The 27,774-nt window shown below is 38.4% G+C and overlaps 1 protein-coding gene across 1 annotated transcript in view; it reads left to right on the top strand.

Annotated features, from left to right (window-relative positions):
- Positions 1–27,774, top strand: part of PCCA (propionyl-CoA carboxylase subunit alpha) — a 302,331-nt gene that overhangs the window by 159,312 nt on the left and 115,245 nt on the right. Inside the window, exon 18 of the mRNA XM_059832438.1 lies at positions 5,377–5,479. Coding sequence (XP_059688421.1) covers positions 5,377–5,479 — 103 coding nt within the window. The remainder of the gene's footprint in view (positions 1–5,376; positions 5,480–27,774) is intronic.

The raw sequence follows: 27,774 nt of genomic DNA on the forward strand, positions 1-27,774 counted from the left end.
AAAGTATCTCTATTTTCACAAAGATCTAAGAGGAGTCCTTGACAAAGAACAAATGAAACTCAAGGATCCTTAGGTTAGTACCCTATCCATGGGATCATTCTTTATGGCTCAGTCTGTTTCACAGTTAATCAGTCTTTTCCTGGATATCTGTTTGAATGCTGAGATTTTTTTTTTTAATGGTCTGCTCTTCCTGGTTATTAAATGACATCTCAAATGCTTGGTCAGTCTCTTTGGGAGAGACATCCTGTGCAAAGGAGAAATGAGGCACTTTCCAAGAGATTATTGCAAAAGCCATACACAGGGATAAAGGAAAAAGAATCCTTCACTTGCCCCTCTTCTAGCATGGTTACCTCATTTGGGTGGAGAGGAAGAGTGGAAGTTCTGACGGACAATCCTTTATGTTAACTGATTTCTAATACAGGAGGGAAGAAAGAGGAAATGTCTCTGTCCTGCAATTCTGTATTGGCTTCAGAGAGAGTGTATAAGGTGAAGGCTTTTCGATACTTGTGTTTGTTATACTTGTATGGGTTGAAGGGATTGATTACTCCACTTTACTCAACATTTACTAAACCACCCCTGGGATACTGTGTCCAGTTTTAACCCCCTTGCACATACAAGGAAGATACAATAAATTTGGGTAAGTCTAGCGAAGAGCCATGAGGGTTGTGGTGGGGTTGGAACAGAGGACCTGTGAGGAGAGGCTGGGAGAACCAGGCTTGTTGAGCCTGGAAACAAGAAAGCTTAGGGTGGACCTAACGGCAGCCTTCTCATACCTCTTGGGGGGCGTTCCCAAGGAGACAGAGCTGGGCTTTTCAGTGAGCTATGCATAAATTGGAGATTTTCAAGACCCAACTGCACAAACCTCTGAGCAACCTGGTCTGAATTTGATGTTGAGATTGCTCAGTGAGGAAGGGGGGGGGGGAGGCACACTGAATAAACTGAAGACCTCCCAAGGTCCCTTCAGCCTCAGTCATTCCATGATTCTGTTATGAATGAAAGCACTTTTTAGGTGAATTGGGACTGTAGATGCGACTTTTAAATTTAGGTCTGGAGACTTTTATTTAGTTGGAGAGGGGAATGCAGCTTCCCCTGGCTGTGTTACTGTTAGAAGGGAGAGGGTGGTTGCTGTTAACTCCATTCATCTTCTCCACATTGGAATCTAATATTTGTCTTCATTTTATGAAGCTACTGGGTTATAAAAATTGACTTAACAGCTTACTTGACTGTCTTCTTTCTGACAGGTGAAGCCCGGAAATGTTTCTTGGTCTGTAACTAATCCCTTTATAATCCAAAATAGTAGAGATTTCCTTTCTGTATGCTATAGCATCTGTCTTATAAGTGATCACGAGCTCTCTGAGAGATACCTTCACTATTTTAAATGGCTTGAGTTTGCATATGCGGACAATATTGTCTGTCTTTTACCATGACCATCTGGGTGGAGCAAAGCTCTGCTGGACTTCAGAAGAAATAAAAACCTCTACTAACGTGCAGCTTTGTTTTTTGCCTCAGCCTGCTTGGTATACATGCCATCTGTAATGGTCATCTTCAAAATCCTTTGGGGAAACACTTGAGCCAAAACAGAACCTGGGAATTATATAAACATTGCCTGCATTGGTATGGATCTGAATTATGCATTGTACTTTATCTTACCCACATTGCTTTTAATTTTTATTCTTCCCAGTCAGAAAACAGTCACTTTTGAAGTATTAAGTAACAGAGCCAGGCACATAACCAGGGCTTGTTTGTTTTGTTTTGGTTTTGTTTTTTGGTCCGCCCCCCTCCTCGTAATCGATAGGAAGAAACACATTTCTAGGACAAAATGCAAATGAGACTGTTATGGAAAAATGACCTTTTATGTAATTTAATTTGAAGTTGGTTATGTAAAGTAATTGCATGAACCTTTTTGACTCAGCTTGGGGGATACTGGCATAATATTGATTTAAGCAATCATAACATCAGGGAAATGAGAAATACTTTTTCCTTGTCTCCCTTCCTACTAGGGTTCTGTCATTTAGTAGTAATAGATGCGTGTGGTCTAGTTTTAAGTAATATGAACAACAATGCTTCCACACCTTCAGTTGTGACTTAATTTTATAACCATTAATCCTGTTTTACGTTCACCTTATATAAATCAGTTCAGTGATGACAGAGAAAATATGGAAGTATATTCCAGGTTGAGCAGAGAGATTTGGGATGAGGGTAGGAAAGAGCAATGACAGAACTTCCTATGTTGGCAGCTGGGGAACCTTTGTTGCTTGCTCTTCTTATGCCCTATCAAGGCAGCACTTGGACAAATACCCCAGAACTAGTTTGTTACTTTTCAGATCGATCTTCTGCATGGTGAACATGAAAGGCTGTGTTGTTATATCTTTATTAATGGTGAATATTAACTTGTACCTCAAGACATCCAATTGAAATCCTGAGGGGTAACTTGTACGGTAAAATAAGACGTGAAGTGAAACAAAGGTATGGCTATCTGGCGCATTTGTGTATTTCCAAATACAGTAATGTAATTGAAAGTTTAACTTTAAAACTGCTTAAAATTCTGCTGAGCGTGGCAGCAGAGCAAGAGCAGAAGGCAAGGGAAATGGGGCTGGAGTTCAGAGAACTAAGGCAGCCTGTCTTGTATACTAAAGGTAAATTGCCATCCTTTGGAAGCAGCCTTTAATCAAGCTTCTGAGGTATGCCTCCAAAGTTAAGTTAAGGACATTCTGTGGTAGGATTGTATCTTTATTGCCAAAGAGCCAAAGACCAAAACCTAATTTTGGTATGTTCTTGTTAACAGTTTATATTATCTCCGAGACTTGGGAAAATAAATGCAGATTGCCCACATTGGATCCTACGGTCATGACTGGTTTTCTGCTTGCCACGTCTGTGCCACAACTAATGCAAACAGTGACAAATAGAGGAAGTGGATAAACTTTTTTTTTTTCATGTTTGTGATATTGAAGAGGTGAATGTAACTCTTGATCGGTTGTTAACCTGTTTCAAATTATTGACCTTTGTTCACTGTTTGGAGTTTGATTTTTATTGAATATACAGGGAGAAAATAGTTTTTGCAGCACAGCAAGTGCAAAAGCAGTTATTGATTTCATCCAAGATGAAGGTTGTGCAATAAAACCTTCAAATTGGGATCTTTCTAGTTTTACCTTGTTCCTTTATATGAGTTGATAGTACCAGTGTGTATTGGAGCAGGTGGGAACATGTAGCTGTGGTCACGTGGACTTGTCATGGGTGTTTGGCAGGGTGACTGAAAAGCGGAGGTTTTAGGATGGATTTCCTGATGTATCTTCAGCTGAGACACGTAAACAAATTACCAATTTTAGATACAGCATTTTTGAATAATGATCTCGGACCTTCTTCACTGTGTGTAAACAACTGGACAATTGGCACATTTCAGAGCCAGATAGTTGATATTATTGCATTGTATACTTACATAAGGCTTATATTTACATGTAGATGTGTTTATATACAAACACAAATAGTATAAAAGTTCAGCATTTTTTGACTTCTGCTTTGCAATCAGTTTTTCTAGTAACTGGTAAAGGAAAGATCAAGTTTCTTTCTCAAGCCAGTTCCTCAGCCTTTCAACATTTGTATTTTTGCATATGTTTGTTAAAGTAAAGACAGTTTCCATTTCAAGGCAGATAAAAAATAATAAACACTGGGTGAAGGAAGCTGCAGTAATCTTTAGCCAGAATATGTTAATATGGACTAAATTAAAAATAAATTGATGCAGATTTGCTGGCTTTTTGTTATTTTTAAATTTACATTTTTTGGCCTATGACAGCTCTTTTGTACTGTTAGCTGGAACTGTAATGGGTGTGTTTCCACATCACTGTGGCGTGATTGCATTGCTGAGGTGGACTCTAAGCAGCCTCTTTACCTATCCATATTTACTTCTCAGTGGGAGGATGGGTCCTGTGCAGAAGTCATCCTCTTTTGAAATTGTGCACTTGTTACTGCAAAGTCTGCTCCGGTCATTTTCAGATGTCTCTATTCTGGATATTCGTGAGGATCGTGTTAGTCTTATTTTATGCTACTGATAGAAATTGTCACTCGCTAGTGACCAGTACCCAGGAATGTAAGTTAACATTACATGTAGTTCAGCCTTCTGAACCCCTTCCCCTCCTCTTCCTCCATCCCTTCATGTGAATCTGTACTTGCCGTGGATGATGGCATTTGCTGTGATACGTACATATGAAGGTCTGCTGAGGCAGATGGCAGCTGCATAAAGCACTTTTTGAGAGTTCTGTTGTAACTGCATTCAGCTAAATCTTTCAGTCTTACCTTTATCTTTTTTTATTAAACTTTATTTATTGCCTTTTCCTCTCTTCTGGCTTTCGAAACACCCTTGCTTTCATCTGTGCGAAATCTCTCTCATGAGGATAAAGTTTGCCTCTTTTTCTCCATGACAATTCATCTTTGCACTTCTTGTCCTCTTCTACATCAACTTTAACTTCTTTCTACTGCCTTATGGACTGACTGCTTTACTTGTCCTTTTGCTCCGTCTCACATCAGCTTTGACTGTTCTACTTCTCTGGTGTCACCAGTCTTGGCCACCTATTTGCCAGCTTCTTGTACCAAATCTGTGTTGTGCAGTTTCTGACCTAAAGGTTCTGACAGGCAAAGTTCTGTCACTGTGCTCTGTCTTTTAGCCTGCTGAATGGAAGATTGAATTTCTAGTTAACTTCACTTTCTGGAACAAGACCAGGTTGTGAGAAAACCTGCTTCCAATCACCCTGGTTTCCACGTTTTTGTCCAAACCTTTATTAGCTTGCCTGCCTTCAGACTATAGGCTACTTTGAGCCATTTTCTGCTTATGAAGTACCAAACATGACTTTGACTCCATTAGTCACAAACTAATGATTACACAAATGGCACTAAAGGATGCAGGGTTGACAAGTAGTTTTATCCACACTTATTTCTGTGGTTTGTATTGTTGTGTTATCCCTTTTGCCTGGAAGAGCTGTAGCCTTTGCAAGGTAAAGTACTGAGAAAGAATGCTGTATATTTCGATTAAGTTCTAATGTACAGATGGATTCCTTACCAGCGTGAGGCACAACATGTCAACCAGTGACATTTCAGTAACAAAAACAAGATGCTGCAGCATCGTTCAGTCTTTTTCTTTCAGTTGTCAAATTGTTTTTAACAGAGATACCAGTGTTAGCAGTAGGGCTGATCTATATGGAAACATGCACTTTAAACTCTGAAACTCAGAGCGTCTGCTGTGCTGAGCCTCATCTTAATTTAGGGCTAAAAATGTAGGTTTCATGTATAAGGACTGAACAGTGTCTTCACTGGTAATTGTTACGTTTTGTGTCTGTGTTGTTCTCTGGTATCTAATATTTTTTTTAACTGCTTCTTGAAAACTAGGACACAAGTTAACAGATCTTGAAAAAAGAGAACTACTGGCGACAGCAGCGTCTTTGTATGTGGCTGAACAACTGAGATCACAGCGATTTCTAGGGACTCCAAGGTAAGTTCGTTTCTAGGAACTCAGATGTGCTGATGCATTTTGTTAATGGCATCTTCTCATGCACGAGACACACTGGTGAGAAACTGCATGGTTTCTCAATATAGACTGTTTTTTCTAAATTCAAATGAGCTGCAGGTTACATTTCTCTGCTCACACAAGTCATACGTGATTATTTTTATTCCACATATTAGCGAACTAATAGGCACAAAAATGTGTTACAAGCCAGTACAGTAATTAATGCACATCAGGAGTTTCATTAATGCAAAATGTTGCTGCATTAGTAACTAACCACAAATTGAGCATCACAAATTTCCCATGTGCCCATTTGAAGCCATCTAAGCACTTTGGGATAATATGAATATTCAGCTACAGAGCTTTAAAATATTGTGGATTCATGAGTAATTTGCTACCTTGATGAAGAACCTTAATAGTTGAGGGTCTAATTCTGAAAACACTTTCTGACTGGTAAATGCTGGAAGAGTCAGCACCTTGCTTTAAGTATGTTTTTTGGTGCTTCTGTTCCCCCACTCCCTCATTCTTTTGGATAGTAGCAGCTAGTAACCTAGGTAGTACTGTTAATTGGCCAGCCATTGCAGTACCTTGTGTCAAAATACTAATTCACTTCTTTGGCTTTTTGGAACAGTATGCTTTTTTCCTTTGGGATGTTTCTAGCTTTCATTGTCCTCTGGCCCATCATTGTCAATGCCTTGAGACCTTCTATTAGAACAACTGAATTTGTGAACCTTGCATGGGTAGTTGGTGTTTGGAACAGCTGCATACAGTGAATCCTAACTTCAGTGTGACTCTTTTTCTTCTTGCCTCACGTTCTTTAATGTAGTTGTGTGTGTGTGTATTTGTGTGAGAGAGAGGGAAGTCAGAATGCAGGATAGACATTATTCACATTCCATGCCAGTGGTTTGACAGTGTATTCTATTACTGATTTTACAGTGGTCAGGAATAAATCAAATGTGGTTTCAAGAAGTCTTTATTTTTATTTGTACCCACAAAGATAAATAGTACCATATGGTGTTAAAAAAAACCCCCAAAAAACAGAAAAAAAGAGACACTTAGAGCAAGCATAACAGCTTTGTAATATATAGCATATGTAGGGCTAGGTCATTGCTTGCCTTATGCACCTATAGGGGAAAGTAAAGCACATTTTTATTTCCTTCCACAAGTTATATCCTCCATAGCAAATGGCATAAGGAGAAGAACAGACACTCTAAGGCCACTGTTCCCTAAATAAAAGATGAATGAGAGAAAATGAGGAGCAGCCTTGATTGTAGTTTTTATTGGCCAGCACAGGAAGTTAAGTAATCTGGTACTGCTATAGAGAAGTAATGGATTACTTTGTACATAGACTAAGGATAGGAATTGTTGAGTTCAGTAGTGATTCTCAAACTGCTGTTGCATTCCCTGCTCCGATTTGAGATTTTTTTTTTTTTCCTCTGGCCTGTAAAATGTTCTTGCTTGCTAAGAAGAAAAGAAAAGGAGTCCAATTGTTGAAGAATATTTTCTTTCTATTGCAAGTGTTTTCTTTCAGTGCTAGGTATCTGTGTTTGTTAATAAAGACATATACAACTATTTTAACTGAGATGTCAAATATGTAAAAAAAGTATTACATTGAGCAGTCAGGCATGGTTACTCATCTCTTTTTTGTGCTCCATGAGGGAGACAAATACACTCCTGCTTTGAAAAAAAATTAGCTTATTTTTTGAGTCCTCCTAACCTAACTCCCTCCATTCAGCATGAGCAGAGAAGGCAGCAGAGTCTGACCACATGAAGTTTCTGCTTGGCAAGACTAGATTAAGGTCTGATTTTTCAGATTTTAAATGGTGGAGCTAAAAAATCTTTCAGTACAGGGAAGATCACTTTCTCTTGATGGGGTGTACTTACGTTCAACTCAGCTTTCAAAGGATGATCTTTTCTGTCTGTTGTGACATATGCAGCTCTGCAATGAATCCTTCAGAAGTTGAGCCTTAAAATTTTCTCGAAGTGATGTCTGAGTGTGGTTCTTAGTGAATAATAGGTCATTGTTTCAATCCACATGTATTGTCAGATCTACTTGTCTTAGTGATGGTAAAGCCGCCTGTTTAAGGCCAGGTAACAACGAGGTTAATGCAAAAGGCTTGGTGGTGTGTAACTTCTGAAGAAATCCAAACCTGATAATGATACCCCTTCCCCAAAATCATGCAGCTCCTCAGAGGAAAAGTCAAAGAAACAAAGGCAGAATGAGGTCAAAGGATTGTGCAGTGTCCTGGACAGTGTTCTCCACTCCTTAGAGCAGCTAGTGGACTCCCTCTAGAGGGGACTGAGGACTGTGGAGTGTACAAGTTACTGCAGTCCCATCAAGGAACCCTCACAGCATCTCCTTAACTTACCCAAACTGCATCTGACTTGTTTTTGAAGGTGTTCTATGTCATGGGTACTTTTTAGGGAGCAGGGTTGTGGCCACAGAAAGCACATCTTTATTGGTATGACTGCAATCTGTTTGAAAAATATTAGTAAATAAAAAGTGTAGAGTAGGAACCTGTGCTACTGGCAACAAATCAAAAAGACCAGTTGTAATCTTGGATGGGTTCACTGTGGCAGAATTGCGTGTTTGGAGTCTGTGTGAATTTTAAATCATGTTGGATGTAAGTGGATAGACAGACTGCATGTTCCAGAGTTGATCCATAACATTCTCCTAATGGTTTGGAAAACTACATTGCTATGTTGATGATCATCTTCAAAATTTCAACTCTCTGGAACTATTTACGTTGACAGCATGTTTTGCATACACTGAAAAAGCCATTGAGGAATTTTTGTGTGAAGAATGGTGCTGAAAAGTAGTGTTTTGAAATCACGCATTATTTCTTCTAAACTTGTCACAGCTGCCAAATAGACAATTTTTTTTCCGAATTTGAGTTATATGCTTATCTTTGGTTTTGGTTTGTTTTCTTTTCCCTTTTGGGAGCCATATCTATCATATGCATTCTTTTCACAACTGCAGGGGTATTTAGAATTCCCTTTTTTCCCCCCATGATTTATTCAGCCCAAGCTCAGGATTGTTATTCTAGCCAGATAGATAGATAGAAAGAACTGTGCTTGGTAGTCTTCACAGAAGCTCCATCTTTCACTAGCAGTGCTACTGAGACTGTGATCAAATGAAATGGAGCTGAGCTAAATTAAGGAATCATTGTCCCAGCCTGCTCCTCCCTTGGTCTCTGCCTTTTCCCTCCTCCTCCAAATATGCAGGCATGATTTTGTGTGTAGTTGCTTTCTACTCTGGTTCTGCTAAAATGACCCATATTAGCAGTTAGTAATACTTTACTTTAGATCATTCTGGCAGAACCAGGTTAAGTACTCATGACGTGAAATTATTCTGCAAGAGCTAGAAGGGTGGGAATGTGTAGCAAGGAGGAAGAGGTGAGCAGACAACGGCTCATAAAAGGGATGCAGAGGTGGGCCGTAACTCTGTGCCACAGATCAGACTAGTAGCAGCCTCATGAGAGGGTTTTTCCTCTACAGTCGATGATATTTGCAGGGATGTGACTGGAAAGTATGTATTTTGCAATCCCCCGGGTAACTGAATCATCAACTGTAAGGTTCTTGCTGGAATGTGCTCTGATGATCAGGGAGCTATTGCCTCATCAGGGTCAAACACTCAACTTCCTTCAGCTAGTTTCAATTAGATGTGACCCCTGTAGTGGGATTCTTTGTTGCAGTAGTTTGTGTGGCATTGAGGTTAATACAGGCCACAAGCTGAAGGCCGGTTTGCCTTTCCTGTGTTAGAATAAATTGTATTATGATTTGGGTGGAGCACCCACAGGTGGGTTTCCACTGTCTGCCTTGCTATGTGCCCCTGGCTTCACCAACAGTCTCCTGGGATTAATTTGCCAACCTTTAGCTAGAACAGCTGCTGGAGACCTGTGCATGCTCAGAGTTACAGGAATATAGACATTTACTTTTGTTATGCAAACTAATATTTAGAGCATTTTCTGTTATTTTTAATTTAACTGGTTGTTATTTAATGGTTTTCTTGCGCAAAAAGTTGTTGTGGGGTGTGGTGCGTGTTGTGGGTGGTTTGTTTTTATGTAAAAAGATAATTAGCTAATGAAAATGCTTGGTATTTTGTGAGCCAGATACTAATGTGAATATTTCACCGTGATATCCAGATAATAGGGGCACATGTTTCCTACAGGAAAGAGTCATGAATGATTGATGATTATTTCATTGTTCAGCTTTCAGTTATTTTACCTAGGACTTTTCCTACTTATTCCATAGTCCAGTTTATTGTGAAACTGGTGCCACCCACAGCTGCTGAACAGATTTACAGCATCTAGTAAAATCCCAAGGTCTTCTAGAAAGACCTCGATCTTGTTTCAAGTGGAAACATATTTTGGCTGAAGTCAATCCAGCTTATTTTACGTCTGTTTGATGTAGTTAGCCTTTGAGACCAAAAATGATGTTGTACAGTTGAATCTTCACATTTTGGCTTCAGACTTGTTTTCATTAGTGGGTTGGGAGGGGAATAGGAGAGTGACTCTCCAGGTGTGGCTACATCATGCTATCTCATGGGTCTACTAATGTGATGTTTATACTTCTAAACCCAATTGCCTACGGCACTTCCTATGTGTTGCTTGTGTTGGCTGCTAAGTGTATTTTCCTGATTTTTCTATGGGTTTTACCCTTTCATCATTTATGACTTGGAAAAAAACAGTGAGGCTGCATGCCTATATTACCTGATACTACATGCAAAAAGATGGTAACACACTGGAAAATGTTTTATATTGCTAGCAAAAAACCTAAAGGTTTTTAATGTGTGGTTTTAGTATAGAAGATTGGGATTCGGGAGTCTTGAGTTAAAGTCCAAACTGTTCCTGTGGGACCTTAGAGAAGTCAGTTGGATTGGGCCTCAGTTTACAAAAAGACAAAATGGCCTTAATACTTTACTACGTTATTGAGGTTTTGTAAATATTTATTTATCAATATGTATTAAGTATATTGAGACCTAAAATGGATGATGCTTTCTAAGCATAAAATAATACTTTCAAAGGAAGGGTAAGTGTATAGTGAGAAATTACAGGTAAAATGCAAACAAGTTTTTTGTCAAGTTCTGAAATAGCTGGGCTGAATTTTTATACGTTTTAAAATTCTGAAAAGTCCAGGGCAGTGGGCGTAACACAACTGGTGAAGTGCAAGAACAGAAATGGATCTATTTAGCTTTTTATTTAATGAGGTATTGTAGATTTGTGTCTAGGTTGATTTGGTACAGATATATTGACTTAAATCCTTAGGTACACTTAGTAATGATGGTTTGGATGCCTGCTTTGCCTTGCCATTGCATGATTAGGACAGCGAGGGAACTGCTGAGAGAGCAGTGGCACTCCACACCTCACAGGCATGCTTGCTTTCTCATGGACTACACCTATTACCCTGCTGGAGTCTGGGAGGGAGCCAGCTCTTTGCCAGCCTAGGGCTTCCCCATATGGAAGGATGCTCAGCTGCCCAATAGGAGAGCTTTCTGGTGCTCCTGCACTGCTGGAGCAGCACAAAATAAGGTTATGTTACATTAATTTTAAGAAGGAAGATGATGTCGGGAAAATTCACTGGAGTCACCTGAACTGGCCACTTGCAAAGAGGGAGAGTTACTACTTGCAGCACAGTCACAGGCACCGCTGAATTGTATCAATTGCATTATGTGATTTTTATTTCCCTCCCCCTCTAGAACCGCAGTAATAACATGAACAGTTATTGCAAGTACAGCTAAATGTTTATACTTTGCATTACCCTGCAAATACTCTCTTGTGTGATATAAGGATAAAACACTTTGTTTTCATTTGGTAAGGATGACTAAGTCCAGCCCACTTGTGGCTTTCTTCATTCCCTCGCTTTGGAGTTATGCAGTCATCCTTAGCTTATGAAAATAACACTGTCTTATCCTTACTGTTCTGGTCCCCTGGTCAACAAGACAAGCATTCTTTTCATGATTTACTGTTATGGCTTTGAAAGTCCTCGATACGTTTATGTAACTACTGCAGCTTCAGACCATTATTTCACTGTGTGTTTTTTTCTTTCCCTGTAGAGCAGCAAGGTACTAAGACTCTGTTCTCCCTTTCTTCATGTGATATCTTTGTTTATAACGGGCTCTTCTGATCGTGGCAACCCTCTCTTGTCTCTTTAGGTGTTACTTAATGTTGTTCTTTTGACATCTCATAAATAATTACTTAATTTTTTTTTTTTTGCAGTCTTGTTTAATCACTACGGGACTAGCTGCCCTATGTAATATTCTAGCTGTCTTTAAAATCTGGTATTATTTACCCTTCTACATTGTCCAGTTGCTTATTACAGAAAGAGGATTATGTGTGCTAGAGACAAACAAGTAGATGCAAATATATGAAACAGGTATTTTTGGCCAGTGGAAATGAACTTTTATGTAAAATATAAAAGATGAAATGGGACATTTCAAGGTAGCATTTATGACTGTTTCTCAGAGTGTATGTATCATAGTTTTTCTTTGATTGAATTAAATTAATGGAATCAGAATTGATAACATAAGTAATAGAAAGTATTTATATAGTCATTTGAAAGCAGAGCCATCATTTCGTATGATTCATGAACATACATTCCAGAAACAGAATGGTCTGTTATGGGAAGTTTTCACAGCCTGTCATCCCTGTGTCATTTGTAGGGAAAAAGGTGTCCTGGGTACTCAGGAATCAATACTTGTTCAATCTTTATAGTTGATAACCATTATGAAATCATTATGAAGGTAATTGTTATGAAAAACTTGAACCTCACCGAGCATCTCTTGGGAAGATCCCCAGAGCAGCGGCATGCATCTTGCTGAGGTGATTGCAGGTGGAAAGCCATTCACTAAAGTAAATGGACCTGTCTAAGTCACTATGTTTATTTTTTTTCTTTCACTGTGTCTGCTGGGAAAACAGCAGCTGCTGTAGAAGCTTTATAGCTTCTGTGGCTACTGTTCACTTAATGTTGAAACTTGAATTTACATAGTATACACATGTGAATGTTTTCTGTTGTGCTGCCATATTCATGGCCCTTTTTAGTTATGAACCTGGCCCTTTTCTCATCCGTGCTTTGCTTATGACCTCTTCTGCAAGATCCTCTCTTTACCACAAGACATCTCTCTCTTTCCTTTACTTTGATCCCTTTTATAAGCCCAACAATTCTTTCCTCTCATGCAGGTTTACACCTCCTAAACCTGTTCTTTAATATTTGTCTGGGTGTAAAAAGTGTGTGCATGAAACTGTAGAACTAACAAGGCGTGTGCTAATTTCCAGGTGCTCCCTGGTCATTTTACAACTATTTTGAGCATAGTTTTTCTTCTCCATCTGTGTATTTTATTTGGAGTTTCAAAGGGCAAAAATGAAGTTGTGTTCGAGGTTTTTATGGAAGAGAAAAGTTTTTCTTGACTTTGGGGGACTCCAAGCTCAGTAAATGCATGTGTAACTACATTCATGTGAGAAGTTTTGCTGATGTTTCTTTCCTAGGATTATTAACATAAAGATAAGCACGCACATCAAGGCCTTACCTTGTGAAGTTCCTTGAGGCACTGGTTGTGTTCTGCTGTTTGTTTGTGTAGTGTATAGCTTATTCCGGATGCTGTTGCTGTAGAAATGTTGTCAACAAAATATATGGGAAGAAAAAGTCATTCAGTATTGTCTGCATACTTTTACATGTATGTGTCTTGATTTGTCCATTCTTTAGTATGCTTGCTTCATTCATGGTTCACAAAGGCTGTAGTTAAATATAAGATATTGATTGAAGGGATAGATAATTCATTTATACCTTTGTTATTGAGTATTACAATTTTCAAGCGTTTCTTTTTCCTTTGATTCAGCTGCGAAAGTGGGATGGGACACAGAATGGCCTCATTATTGTAGGAGTATTTCTCTGTTCCCTGCAATGATTCCAAAAGCTCTTGCACACTTCATCAGTATTATTGTAATTCTTTGGCTGCAGGATATTTGGCAGCTGTTGCACCCCACTGGCAAATCCTATTCAGACTTCACTTCCATTCACCATTGCCATTGGAGAATTGATTTCTCTCTCCTCTGCTCTAACCTTTCCCAATTCATTTTGGATTGTTCAATGTGAAACATTTTAATTTCATATCATACAGCCATTCAGCTCACAATCCTTTTTTAACCTGTCACCAGGGTAACGGCATAGCATGCTTTCTTTAGGCAATCAAGTTTTTATTTCACATGCTTAATGTTGCATTAAATGTTTGCATTTTGTTTAACCCTCTTAAATACTTTGAGCTGGGGATATATTTTGCAGGGTAATGAAGTCTCTGATTTCAGTGTCAAGTCTTCACAGAAATTGCCTTACTTAAAAAGTAAGAAATCAGAAGATGAATACAGTAATGAGAAGATTATTAATAAAATCCCAAATGGTTGAATGAGGCAAGCATCCGTAGAATAGCAAAAATATTTTTCTTCTGGAAAAACCTTCCAGAAACTTTATAATATAATCTTTAGACCTATACTTTAGGATTACTTTTACCTGTAAGTGCTTGTAATCAAGTTAATGCAAATATAGGATTAACCATGCAATAACATGACTTTAAGAAGTGAAATGTCTGACCTATACCTGTCAACCTGCTTCACTCTGCTTGCCAGATGTGTGTGTGGAACTGTAAGCTGAATAGCAAGTGATTTATATACACAAAAATTAGAATTTAATGGGACGATGCAATTGATTAAATAAATATGGAATTCTGAAGTGTCTGTTTTTCCTGTACATGCAAACCATCATGGCATGAATGACAGGCTATATTCATTTTATTGGAAATGGGAATAATAATGAATTTAGAGTATGTTATAATAGATGATTACAAAAATAAAATGAAATGGACATTTTAATATCTGAAGCAGCATTGAATTCGTATAACTGTGACCTTACAGAACAAGTCCTGCTTGTCTTGGTAAAGGAACAGGACCAGCTAGGTTTGCCCTCAACTGTTTAGCTGGAATTTAAAAAAAGTCTGTAATAGATGTCCTTAAAATACCAAGAATTTCATATTCTATGTCTATAATTAGAGGTGTAGTGTTAAAGGCTTTTTATCTGTTACATTCTGTTCTCAATTACGTAGGTATAAAAGATGTGGCAAAAAAAAAAAAAGTATTTAGTTTTAACCTAAGTGAAATTTAAGAACACGGCATTGCAAATAAGCCCAGACTTTGCTCATTTGTAATGAAATAAACCCACTATAATGAAAGCACTAATAATATGCATTTTAACACTTTGGAATACTAATTTTACAAAGCTTCTCATTTGCAAAATAGATCATACGTATCTAGCATTGTTTAAAAAAAAAACAGATGCAGAATATTTGCATTACTGTACTGGCTGGGGTGTTTGGGTTTGCATTTGATACAGCTCTTTTTGAGGAGACAGCTGCTTATTATAGATCAGACCCATAGAGTTGACTTAGATTTTTTCTTTCAAAGGCATATAGCTAACTATGCAAGGATAGAAATGCAGTTTCTTCTATTAATTTCCAAGCTTTCTGTTCAGTTTCCTTTTTTCCCAAGTTGTACTATAAGCTACCAAATATTATTACCTGTCAAAAGAGGTTTGGCAGTGTTTTGTTACTGAATTTTGCCAAAAGGAGCCAAACATATGGTAACAGTTAATTTATTGGTTCTTCTAACCTCAAGGGAACTCTTACAGAGAGCATATTACCTTTTTATCTAACATATTTTAAACAAAAGAGCTGTTGGCTTGAAATTTGATATGCCAGTATAGAAGCTGACCTTCAGTGTGGTTATGCTCAATTCAGTCTTGTTTAAGGGTAAGATTAAAAGTGTAAACATATAAGATTGAGCTAAGGCTTCTTTCTTTTCAACTTTTAGAGAGGCAGGTCACTTCTGCATAGTTTTAGTGTGTGTGAAAATATTGCAGAAAGGTTTTAACAAGAAAAATTAGTCCTGCCTTTCTCTCAGAAGTCTTGGAGAGCTCTTTCTTCACTTTCTTGATAAGACGTTTTCTGGTATGTGCGTTACCAAGTGATAATTAAAAAAAAGAACATGTTTCATTTCTTTATATGTAAGGCCACAGGCCCATTTGTTGCTCTGCAACAATGTAGATTTGTCTAATTCTAATGGGAGAAATATTTGAGAGGTAATATTGCTAATTGTGCCGCTATTCACTATCTGGGAGTTGAATCTCATGCCTGAGACTTGCACAACTCAAAATCAGTGGTCGGCTACCTGCATTTGAGCTAGCCCTCTTTGTTCCGCCTTAGATGCTGCATATTTTTGTCTTTGTAGCTGGTGGTGTTGTGAATCTTCAAAGAAAAACTACATGGATATGTCATCATATTTCAGGTGGGATACTTGAGATAGATGGTGCCTTAAATAAAAAAATACCCTGATTTTTGTTGGCTCATATTAAGTATACAAAGGCCTGAGTATTTTTCCCTGGGTCTGTGTTGAGACTTTGTGATTATGGATGATTCTTTAATATCTTTTATAGACCATTCTTTAGTGGTTTACTTTTCCGTGTAATTAGATGTGGTGCTTGGAGTTTGTTTTGGCTGTGGCTTCCCTTTAACAAGTATCTTCAAAGTCAGTAGTGTGAGAAAGACTGGGCAGGAAAGAATGGCTCAGGACCCGGTTCTTTTGAAACCAGGGATGTTTACCCATTGCCTTAGAAAGGAGATGATGACAGGTCTTTATCCTGTCTCTCTGTGGTGGTTAGGAAAATTAGTTTTGCTGCAGTTAGTAGTGTGACAATACAAATACTTTACTTGCCTATTGAACTCCAGATTTAAAAAGCACTTCATGGTATTTGTTAAATTGGGTATTTGGGTATTTGTTAAATTTTATCCTACTTAGGCTTTAAGCTTCTATCTATCACAGCGTTGTGGTACATGTTTCTGAGGATCCACTCTCTGCCATGGGCGGTGATCTGGCACACCTTGCTCACAAAGTAATGATTTTCTCCAGGCCCTGCTGCTCATTTTTCTACCAGATGCTGAAATTTAAAGCAGGTCCTCGCCTGGCTGCACCCAGCCCTTAATGTCCTTAGACAAGGGAGATGCCATAAACCAACAGCTTTTCTCTGTTTGTTTCCTTGAACGAGTGAGAGCACTTCTCTTCTAAATCCTACATTTTCCCCACACCCCCTGCAGCAAATCCTTTTTTCTTGTCACTCATATCCTCAGGCAAATGACAATCATTTTAAGATATTTACTAACATTAAGTGCACCTTATTCCTCTGTTAGCTGTGATTTTTCCACTCTTTGATCTTGGACGTTGCATGTCTGCTTCTACTACAGGCTTCCTTTTTCCAAGTCTTAACACCTATTTTAGGTCAACCCTTCTGAGTGAATAGAATGAATCTCTGTTCCAGTGATTTCCAAAATCCTAGTAGTCTTATGGCCATTTAAGCTTCAGTCTCCTTACATTGGGCATTGCAGCACCATTCCACAACTCTCTTCAACTTCCTCAGCTTTTAGTCATTCATATGTGTCTTCCCAGAAGCAAAGGGTCGTGAGACCTGATAGCATTTTGCTGTTTCACAGTTTAAAAAAGTTGGATTGCTGTGAGAAATAGTTGCATTCACAGCCCTTAAAGGGTGGAACACAACTCTTCAGAGACGGGTCCAGCTCATCTCACACAGGAAGGCCCAGAAGGGGCCGCAATTTTAGAGAAATTATGTTGGATATGGGTGAGGAGACTTTGGGCTTAGAGGGAACGTGGCTGTTGTCATGTATGGATTCCCTCAGCAGGAGCGGGAGAGCACAAAGGAAGGGTTGGGGTTGAAGGCAAAATTGTGAGAACTGTTTCTGAACATCTTCCTAAGGTATCCTCTCCTAGCTGCTGTACACTACTTTTGAACGTGTATTTTGAAAATACTTTGGCTTTTGCCTTGCTGTTTGTTTGTTTCTTTTTTGGTTGTTGGTAGTTTTCCATCTACATTTTCAGGAGATACCGGTGGGCATAGTTGCAGACACTGGATCAAAACCAGGTAGGTAATGTATGTCATGTCATGTTCGTGCAACAGTTTTACTTTACGTTTTCTGTTCAAAATGTGTTTGTTTTTTCTGTGTCAGGAAAAATAGTCTTGATGTTCTTTTTGAACATCCTCTTGACTACAGACAAGTTGTTTGCTCATGGTTGTTTATAAGTAGGAACATTCACAGAAAAATATAGTTTTGTGCATTAACTTACTAAGAAAGAGAAACAGAATCTTTTTAAATGATATGTGTAATCATACTCATTACATAATAATTGGATGTGTAAGAAATCAGGTTTAAAGAAAAATGTCTTTTCTATAGCATATAAAAATGTACTTATATGGCACATGTTATATATGGGTCATGTTATTGATATATAATTGTGTGTGTGTAAAAAATGTTTTCTGTTTAGGAAATTTATTTCTTTGCTTTGTGAATTACCAAACTACTTTGCTTAGTGCTAATTGTCTTGGTGAAAGACAAGGAAGGAGAAGGAACTTCTAGTTAAGTACACTGCAGAAGTGTGACTACATTCTCGTACTGTTTTTATACCTTATTTAAGTATCTACTGTTGATCATTGAATATTGGACTAGATGGATATTTGAGCTGCCTAGTATGGCCATTTTTATGTTCCCATGCTATATTGATCGTGATTCTCCCAAAATAAGCAGAAGGAGATGTAAGAAGATGACCCACTTTGTGTTAAACTTTATGTGCAGTTGTGTTACTACCACTCCTTGGGTTCATCCCACCTACACAGCCTGGCTTCTCTACTTTGGCTTTAGGCAGCAAAAAGCTTAGTGGGCAAAAGTCTCTTAATAATACTGAGCATGAGGTACTAGCTGTTACAAATTTTTTGTCCTTCACAATCAACCCTTCAATTAGTTTAACTAAAAATTTATTCTGAAATTCTTTCATTCATATCTGATGTGTATAACTTTAAGTAGGAAACCTGCACACAGTTTTTTTCTTATTGGCTTTCTTTCCTTTACTTGTGAGACTGTAATATGAACAATGACAGGTGTCCTATTAAAAGGATGAAAATATATGGAAGGCAACAGAGATTTATCTTCTTTTGAATATATATGACTTTGTTAAATAACAATTTGATCCTGGGTTTGTGTGGCCCAGATTCATAATGCCTAAGTAATGTAATAAATACAGGTAAGCGTCACGTAAAGGTAGTTCAGTCTATCTAAGGTCTAACTCATTGTAGAGAGGTACCTTTCTCTTTCCATTAGTTATAAAGGGAAAAGATGGTTAATATCAGGTGGTGAAAGCTCAGTGGTGTGTAAGCTGAAACTGCAGTAGAAGATGTATTGAAGGTAATGTGAGTCACTGCAGCTCTGCTATGTGCTATAATTGTCTAGACATGAAGATTTGGTACTTATTGAAGATATGCATATTTTATGTTATCTAATATAATTTTTAATGAACTCTTGTGGTTTTTCTCATATGCTGTTTTCTTCTCTTTAGCTTAACAGAATTAGTGGCATTAATTTGTTCCCTAGGAATCTAGCACACAAGAAATAGAGAACAAAGCTTTAGAAATGGTGAAACATACCACACTGTTTACACCTAAGGTGTAAACAGGAAGGGAGAGGAAGTAAGGGAGTAAGGGAGAGGAAGTAGCTGTCACATTGCCTGTTGGAAACTGACTTGAGTACCTTTAACCAAATGCTTTAATCACATTTGTCTGTGGTTTGGTAGATACGTCATTGATATTTGTGCTGTTACCCAGCACTAGATCCTGTGTATGCAGTAAAGAAGCATCTTTTTGAAAAGCAAGCCACTGTCTAGAAAAATATATTGTTGCAAATTAATCACTGTTTTTGGCCAGCTTCTTGGCCAGTGTTTCTTACACTACGGCATATAGGATGGCTAGTAAGGGAAAATCTGACCATCCTTTTCTGGGACTGTGTGCCATCCTGAATGTGCATTCTATGTGTTTCCTGAATTAAGTCTCATATAGAGGACCAGTCACAACAGAACAGATATGATCAGTACAGCTGTATTACAAAACTGATCTCATGGGCATGAGATGGTTAAGCTCTTGGATGTACTCTTTTGGTTCTGCTGCAACCAAGCTTGCAGGAGATGGTAAGCTCTGTGTGATGGGTGAGCTCTTACAATACTCTAGAACCCTGCTGAAGTCTGGTGCAAGCATTGTGTTTTCAAAGATGCACAAAAAAAATGAGTAGAATTCTATTTTAAATAACAACCTTTGGCATATTGCATATGTAACAGGCTTCAGAGAGACCAAGTCAAATCATTGGTATGGCCAAAAGAAAATCATTCCATACTTCTATCAATATAATCTGGTCAGTTCTAAGGGGACTGACACATCAAAAGGGGACTGTAGTAAGTCTTAGGTGAGAGACCTAAATGAAGCTATTAAACACGGGAAGGTAGCATTCAATACACAGTTCTTGATAATAACCTTGAAAAGATATCGGAGGTGATATTCTATAAGAAGGTATTTTCAGTTTGGCTCTAAGACTGTTGGGGATTTTTGTTACTTTAATGTAATTTATAATTCTTCATTAGTTTGCACAGTGTGTTCCTTGTGGGTCTTGAAGTAAACCAATGTTCTTACTCCCAGCGCTGTTACCAAATTTCCTCAGAGGTGGCCTTATTCTAACGTCTTCCCTTTTCCCTTGACTATAGTAGAAGTGTCTCGCTCCTCATCTGTGGTTCTTGATTTAGTTGAGCAGGTTGAGCAGGTGCTAACAGATTTCACTGTATTGGGTCTTACAAATTTTATTCTTGAAAGAAATTCTGCATTTCAGTCAGATATTACTGCCTTGAATGGTGGATGTGATGGTCTATGGGTGCAGATGTATATCTCTGAATACAAAAGAGATAGGTTAATGTGTTTTTTGGGGATTCACCTTGTAAATTACTGATGGAGAAATGGTGATGTGTTCAAGAAGGTATTATATAACAGAATAGAGACAGCACTGGAATGTCAGGCCAAGATTTCTACAAAACGGAAGTTTTAAATTTGATTCTAATATATGTGTGTTGTCCTCCAAATTGGCACAACGATTTTTTTCAAATATACTGCACTGTGCAGTATTCTCATTGCTGTCAACTGAGAGGAGCTAGCAGGTGCTAAGCACTTCTTAACATAACTTTTCTTTCCTGGGGCAACTAAATAAGGGGTTTTGAGCTTGAATTTAAGTATCAGTTTTTTGTTTACCTTTTAAGCTATGAACAAATATCTAAACTAAATACTGAGCTTATGGTTTTGAGGGAGTGCAGTTGTGGAAATTGTCATTAAGATAAAAACCTCTTTATGTGAATAAAAGATTCTTCAATATTTAATCTAGCTATTCTTAGAGCATGTATCAGTACAAAGTGGATTTCTAGTTCGTAATGAGGAGCTGATACTCTCACTGTACGTATTTGACTTTTGATTAGTTCTAGTCCAGTCCTGTGCACTGAATGCCCATTTGCGGCTGGAGTGTGCTGGGTACGGTTCTGGAGCCTGGCTTCTGTCTTCTTGTATTGGACAGGAATCTGGTTCCCGTGTTCTCAGACTGTTCTGCAATGTGATCCAAAGCAGGGTAAGTGCAGGTGATTGCGATAATTTGCTTTGAGAACTACTCTCAATCTGAACTAAACCACTGATGTTCTCACACCTGCTGTATGTTGTCTTGATTACTTCTGAGTTATCATACTCTCCAGAACTTCTACTGAAAAAGTGGGTGAATAACTGAAATTCTAAATTCTGACTAAAGGGCTGATGCATTAAAGCAGCAAATGTGTTTTGAGTTCAGGTTTACAGTGGTTAGTGGCAATTTAGTTCAAGATTAGTAGGCTACAAGTCAGGCAGATTTCACTACTGGGATGAGTAGAGCAAGCCTAACATGGGGTTTGCCTGGATGTTTTAAAAAATAATTCAGTATGGAAAGTTGTCTTATGTGTAGATGTAAAACTGAATGACTGTTACTTTATCACACTTATCAGTAGGTAATCTTTTAATCATTTCACCTCCACTGTTGTATTAGTAGCTTTGAGATTGCTTGCTGCCTATTTTTAACATGCACAGGAAACCCGTAGTATTCTAAACTTAATACAAAGTGAAAAATAGCAAATTACTGCTGGGCACAGCCATTGTTTGAATGGAGGTGCAGGAAGCAGGCTGCCCAATGAACAGGTACATTCTGATACCATCATGTCATATGGAAGGATGTTACTGCTGCTGGATGGTGCTAACTGAAGAGCTGTAGTCCTCCCTACTGCATCACAGTGATTTGTTCTGAAGTTCTTTGAGCATTAACAAACAGTGAGATAACTATTGTAAGACTATTCCTAAATATCTGCACAATAAGAGAATTATATTTTCATTGTTCAAGTGAATAAAGGAAAATTTGTACAGGAAAAGCAGTTTCTCTTTTTTCTTTTGTGAACTGTATTATTATTATTAGTAGTTTTTCCAACTGCCCAGAGTAAACTCTTATTAAAAATAAAGGGTGTTAGAGAGAAATACAGTTGTGAAATGACATACTTTAATGGAGGAGAAATAGACCAGAATTTTCTTTGATGACTAACAGATTTTCAGATTTTTCTCTCTATAATGATTGTCAGCATGCACAAGTCAATATTGTTGACTGATCCGATTAAAAACACCTGCTTGCAAGTAGTTCTTTCTTTGGTAAATAGTTTTGATGATTTAGGAAAGATGGTTTGAAAGACAGCTCAGATGCACAGACTTGGAAATTATATGGAAAATAAATGTCTTTTCTCTGTACTTGTGAACACATGACTTGAAGCTTCCTTGCTTCTCATCTCACAAATGCTTGCAATGAGACAAGGAGCAACATGTCTTATCCAGCATTAATGCTTGTGATCTTTCCATTTTCCAGGAGAAACCAAATGCTGAAGTAGGCCCTGACACGCCATAGGAGAGGAAATGAGTTTCAGATATCATGTTTTACATTTATTTGTTTGTAATTTTCAAGGTATGCTGGCATCTGCTGAAGGACTGGGCAGTCTGACTCTCTCCTGAAATTGGGCTGTACTTGCAGGTCCCAGGTTTGCTTTGTTTCATCCAGTTCGTTAAATGCAAAGTGCATAGAAATTTTCTGGAGTAGGACCAAATGCCAAAACTCTTTGTCCCAGAGGATGCATCATCAGGCTGCAAAGCTGTATTCTCTGAGTCTCCATGAATCTCTTCTTCCTTCCTACCATCAGCAGGGTAGGATGGTGAGTCCCCTCATGCCTACCTGGGCCCTGGCTCTTGAGAGATGAGAGGTAGATTTAAACCCTCACAGGCTGAGGGAGACTGATAACCCAGATCTTTCATTCTCTGGATGTACGCTCTGCAAGCATGAATGTTATAGCAAGATGGGCAATAGCAGTGATCCTCCTTCCTTTGCCTGATAGATTTAAAGCTAAAAGAGCCATAAAAGATTTTTCAAGAGGCTTGGAATTCTTGATGTTTGCCTGCATGCTTGGAGCACACCTTCTCCTTCAGGCTGTGGGGACAGCTTTGGCAGAGGAGCCCCTAGTTCCTGCCTCCCTGCCAGGCTGATGGGGAAGCCAGCTGCAAAGCGGTTGGGTTAGGGTGGCTTTATTTGCAGGGCCCACCCCCTGCACGCTTAGAGACCTTTGGAGTGGAAGAGGGTGAGCCAGGGTGAGCTCAGGTTGTCTGCAGGGTTACTTGCCAGTTAAAGATGAAAGGGGTTGAGCCCACACACTTAGATCTGGGCAGCTAAATTCACACTAGATTTATAAGATCTAGCTTTAACTGTTTTTTTATTTAGCCTTGATCTGGGGTTCACTGATGAAGGCACTGGAGGTTTTCATTGGGCACTGGATCGCAGGCCCTTTTGTCAATGCAAATCCCCCAAAAGGCTTCTGTTAAAGGAAAAGGAAGCATCCAGATGTACGCCGTTTTGAATCAAAGCACAGTGCACCCCACAGCATCCTTTTAAAGCAGTACTTTTTATTTTGTAGTTTACCTTCTCTGTAATTTGACTTTTTCCTGTGGTCACTATTCAGATAGAGTACGTGGCTATAAATATGCGTATTTGTTACTGATCTGAATGTAATATGTAAGAAAATGTAAAGTAAAACCATTTCGACATAACCATTGAGTAATTCTTCCAGCCTTTGTCTGATCAGCTGGCACACAGGCTAGTAGAGGTTATTATTTTGTATGACATACGTAGAACTATAATTTACTCTAATGATCGTATATTTTCATGCTTGTGGTGAAAGGGGTATATGTATACATATGCACACATAAAGCAGAAAGAAGAAACCCCATTTTTATGTAAAAGTGCACATGATATGTATAGATGGATCAATCTGAATATATGTAGAAAATATGTGTAGGTAGATGTAGAAAATACTTCAAACTGCTGAATAAAATATTCCCAGATTCTTAGGTTCCTTTCACATAATTTTAGTACTTAAAATAATCCTGTGAAAGTGCTGCTTTTATCTTTTCTGTGCAACGATGAACTTTTATATTGGAAAGTGTTGAAAGTACTCAGATAGTAAAGCTTAGATTTTTGTTTTGTTTGGCAGTACACTTCTGTTTAGAATTCTTTTAATCTATCCATTCCCTGCTTTTATATTCATGTGATAGTTGAAGGTTCTGTGAAGGATATTTCTTTGTATATGAACTTATTAAACCAATAATGCTCAAAAGTGTGAGGTTTACTTCCCTTTTTCCTTTTTTCATATTGTAAGAAAGGCTCTTGTTTGAGTTGTTAAAATTCTATTTGCCTTTCTTGAGGTTTTTTTTGGGGGAGGGCGAAGAAAATAAGAAACAATTTATATGTTAGATCTAAAGTTTCATTAAAATTGCTTATGCCCTGTCCCAGGCATTTTAAGTGGGCCATCTGTCTAAACATCTCTCCATTTTTTTCTGATCATTTCCTCGACTTATTCATGAGCCATGGGAGGGCTCCTTTGTAGTCTCCATGTAGCTGGTTCAGTCTACCCCCACTGAATACATCTATGTGCTTGCATAACATATCTTTTCACAGTGCTGGAAATTCTCTGAACTTGGTTCAGATGAATGGCCCACTTTCTGAAGGTCTTTTTTTCTCCCCCTGCAAAGATTTGTATGCAGAAACTGACCTTGGTGGCTACAGAATCCAGCACATTATTCTTGATCATTTTACAGGCCACCTGCTGTGAAAGTTATGATGAAGGATTTCTTAATGATTCTTTGACCATTAACATTGTTTTAAGTCAATATTTCACTTTTATTTAAGTGCTGAATAGGTAATTGCACAATTGAAAAACAGCTTTATGGAGTGTCACATAATGTGGTTTTCAAACGCTCATAATCTTTCATAATGGGAGAATTTGTTATGATAGTTTGGGATTTCTCTGTGTTTATGTGAAGTATTATGCAGCAAAAATTATGAGAAGTAAAGAGATTTTGTAAGTTTTTTTCCCCCAGCATTAGAACTCACATTTTGAATTGGAAGTGAAAAAATCTATACTCAATTTCCTGACCCTTTAGGAGCTGGTGACATTTATCATAGCTCATTACATCATCAACAGTAATCGGGAGAGGGGACTTTATTTGCCACAAGCTGCAGAAAATTGTAGTTTTATTGAGTTCCTCCTATCTGATTGGTTGATGACAATCAAAACGGACGGGCCGGGGCAGAGTTATTACTTGACTTGCTTTTGTGAATGTCTGTTTTCTTTCGTTATTTGTTTTTGACTAGAATAGATAATGGTTTAACTAGTGTCTGTTTTCCATGAGCACAGTAAGTGTGTGTCGATCTAAAATTTTTATCAGTTTTCTGCTTTCCTCACTGAAAACTTGCAAAGAGAGCAGCAGCTATAATTGCTGCATTATTATAAAGTATCTCCTCCTCTCTCTCTCATGGCAGTTGGGGGTAAAAGGGACATAATACACTGTGCAATGTATGAAATAAATTATGGGACCATGACATCATCTGTAGTTGAACAAACAGTGACAGAGGTTGAAAATAAATAAATAACTAAGCAGGCAAACACCGCTGTTTTTCTTCTCGCATCGTTTACATGTTTTTATAACTTTAATGCTTTAGAGTAATACCTTTATGACTTAGAGCCAGGCCATCACCATACTCTTCATCTGTGCCCCTATTGCCTGTGATACTTCCCTTTAGAAGGCAATATGGGGTAGAGAGGTTCAGAACTGCCCATTTCTGTACGGAGGGAGTTCATAACACCCTTCTCCACCTGTCTCCTGTCACTGCAGCCGCAGTGCTGCCTTTGCTCTCTCCTTCTCTTTGTGTGTGATACTCCTGGCAAGGGACAGCGTTGCACAGCTCTCTGTAGCCTGCTTCCTGTTCACCTGGCACTCATCTTGCTGCAAAACTTGAGTTTCTTCCTGTAGCCGGGGATCCTTATATGTAAAGAATTTTTTTTGATGATATGTCATTTACCAGAACTGGGAGAAGAAAGGGAGGGCGTATTGAACCCTATGAAAGACATATCGTGTGGATTCTGAATCTAGCGTTGGAGAGGAAGCATCTTAAAGTTTTTGTGCTTTTTATGATGGTAAAAATGACATTATTTTTTCTTTCAGTATTTTTTCTGTAAATACAATATGTCAGATTTAAGCCCACTATGTAGAATTTTAAAAGTTACACATTTTTGAAAATAGCCATGGGGAGTTTTCCATGAACTAGTGGAAAATATATTCAGAAGTCCAAATGTTTTCTCTTTGGAGGACTTAGAAGAATTCTCAGCTAAGGAAGCAACCTTGCCCAAGAACAAAGAGATTATTTCCCGTGCACTGGGACTTCTCAGACATTAAAAAAAAAAAAAAAACCAACCACAAAACAACAACAACAAAAACCCCACAAAAAAGCCCCTTTCTTAGCCTGATAGAAACTCCTGCATTTCTAAAGTAGTTCATAGACTTGAGTAACTTCTTTTGCGTATCTAAGAAACTTGGACTTTGTTCCTTACTTTTAGACTTTGTGATCCTTACTAGTATAAATCCCTCCGCCCCCCCGAATCCATCAAAATGGAATCTAGTACTACAAGATAATTTATTTGAAAGGAATTTGATTTAAAGAAGAAAAAGTAAGATTCTCATGAGCTAATATAAGTGTCTGTCTTAGCCGGTGTAGCTGTAGGTTACAGTTACAAAGCCACAGATGTTTGATTAGCAAAGCTGAAAAATGTCCCTGTGCAAATGGAACTGACAATTCCAGAAGGCAAGTACAACTTGCCACGTACTTGGTATTAGATGCAGCTCTGGACATTGTCCTCCTGACCACCAGTGTTGCAGAGAGAGGAATGACATGCCTGTGTGGCTGTTTGAAACCCAGGCAGAGCAGTGATCATAGTCATGCCTTTCAAGAGGCATGCATCCTGTTTGGAGATACACTTGACAAAGCTCAGCAAGACAGGACCGAACAAAAATAATCCCTGCTGGAGAGCAAGACTGTCTTTCCTTTGATGGCCAGCGGCCAGATTCATGAGGTCACTTCCAGTCAAATGCAATATGAAGCAGGGCCCTGCCTGCAAGGTTATAAAGAATCTCATGCCACCAGTGAAGCAGATCTACTAGGCTATGCTTGAGATGAGGTCTTACCTCTTACACAAGAAATACGAAGTTGCTATAAACCACTAAATCCTGTTGGTTATTGCAGCGGAGTACCATGGAGAATTTAGCCAGGCTCTACTAAAGCCCTGCTACGTTCCTCCTTACTGGTGCTCTGACACCAGGAAGCGCAATGAAAACATCTCTCGGCTTGCTGCCTGCTACCTGTGCAGGAAATTCCTGTTCCTCTTCTTCAGGAACTCCCGTGTCTGTTGCGTTTCCTATCAGCCAGTCTAAATGTTTTGGTGACATACAGGAATTTCAAGACAAGGTGCTGAGAAATGTCATGGCACCCATTAAGCCATAGATATTTCCTCAGATTTGTTGTTTTGACAATTGTTGCTGTAGAGTAAATGCAAAAGGTAACACTTGGCATCGCTAGTACAGAAACAGGTTATTTTCAATATCTGTTTTCATTAACTTTGTGGGTAGTGATAGTTAGAGGTGAGCTAAGACCTTTGGTGAAATCTGGTGTGGGCCTTACTTGGCTTGGATCCAGAAGTAACTAATGATAAGTATGCATCTGTTTGTCTAGCTAATATATTTAGTGTTTCCATTTCCCCTTTTCAGGCATGTTGCAAGGCACAATTTTTGGAAACTCCTTGCCTAATTAGGTACCTGAACTTGTACTTGCTTAGATTTCAGGTGCCTGAAAACCCAACCTTCTTAAAATAATTGTCAAAATCCATAGCAAGTCAGTGTGTTATCCTTGGCTTAGGCAGATAATTTCTCCTTCTGTGGCC

Source organism: Gavia stellata, chromosome 1, assembly GCF_030936135.1.
Source record: "Gavia stellata isolate bGavSte3 chromosome 1, bGavSte3.hap2, whole genome shotgun sequence".
NCBI lineage: Eukaryota > Metazoa > Chordata > Aves > Gaviiformes > Gaviidae > Gavia > Gavia stellata.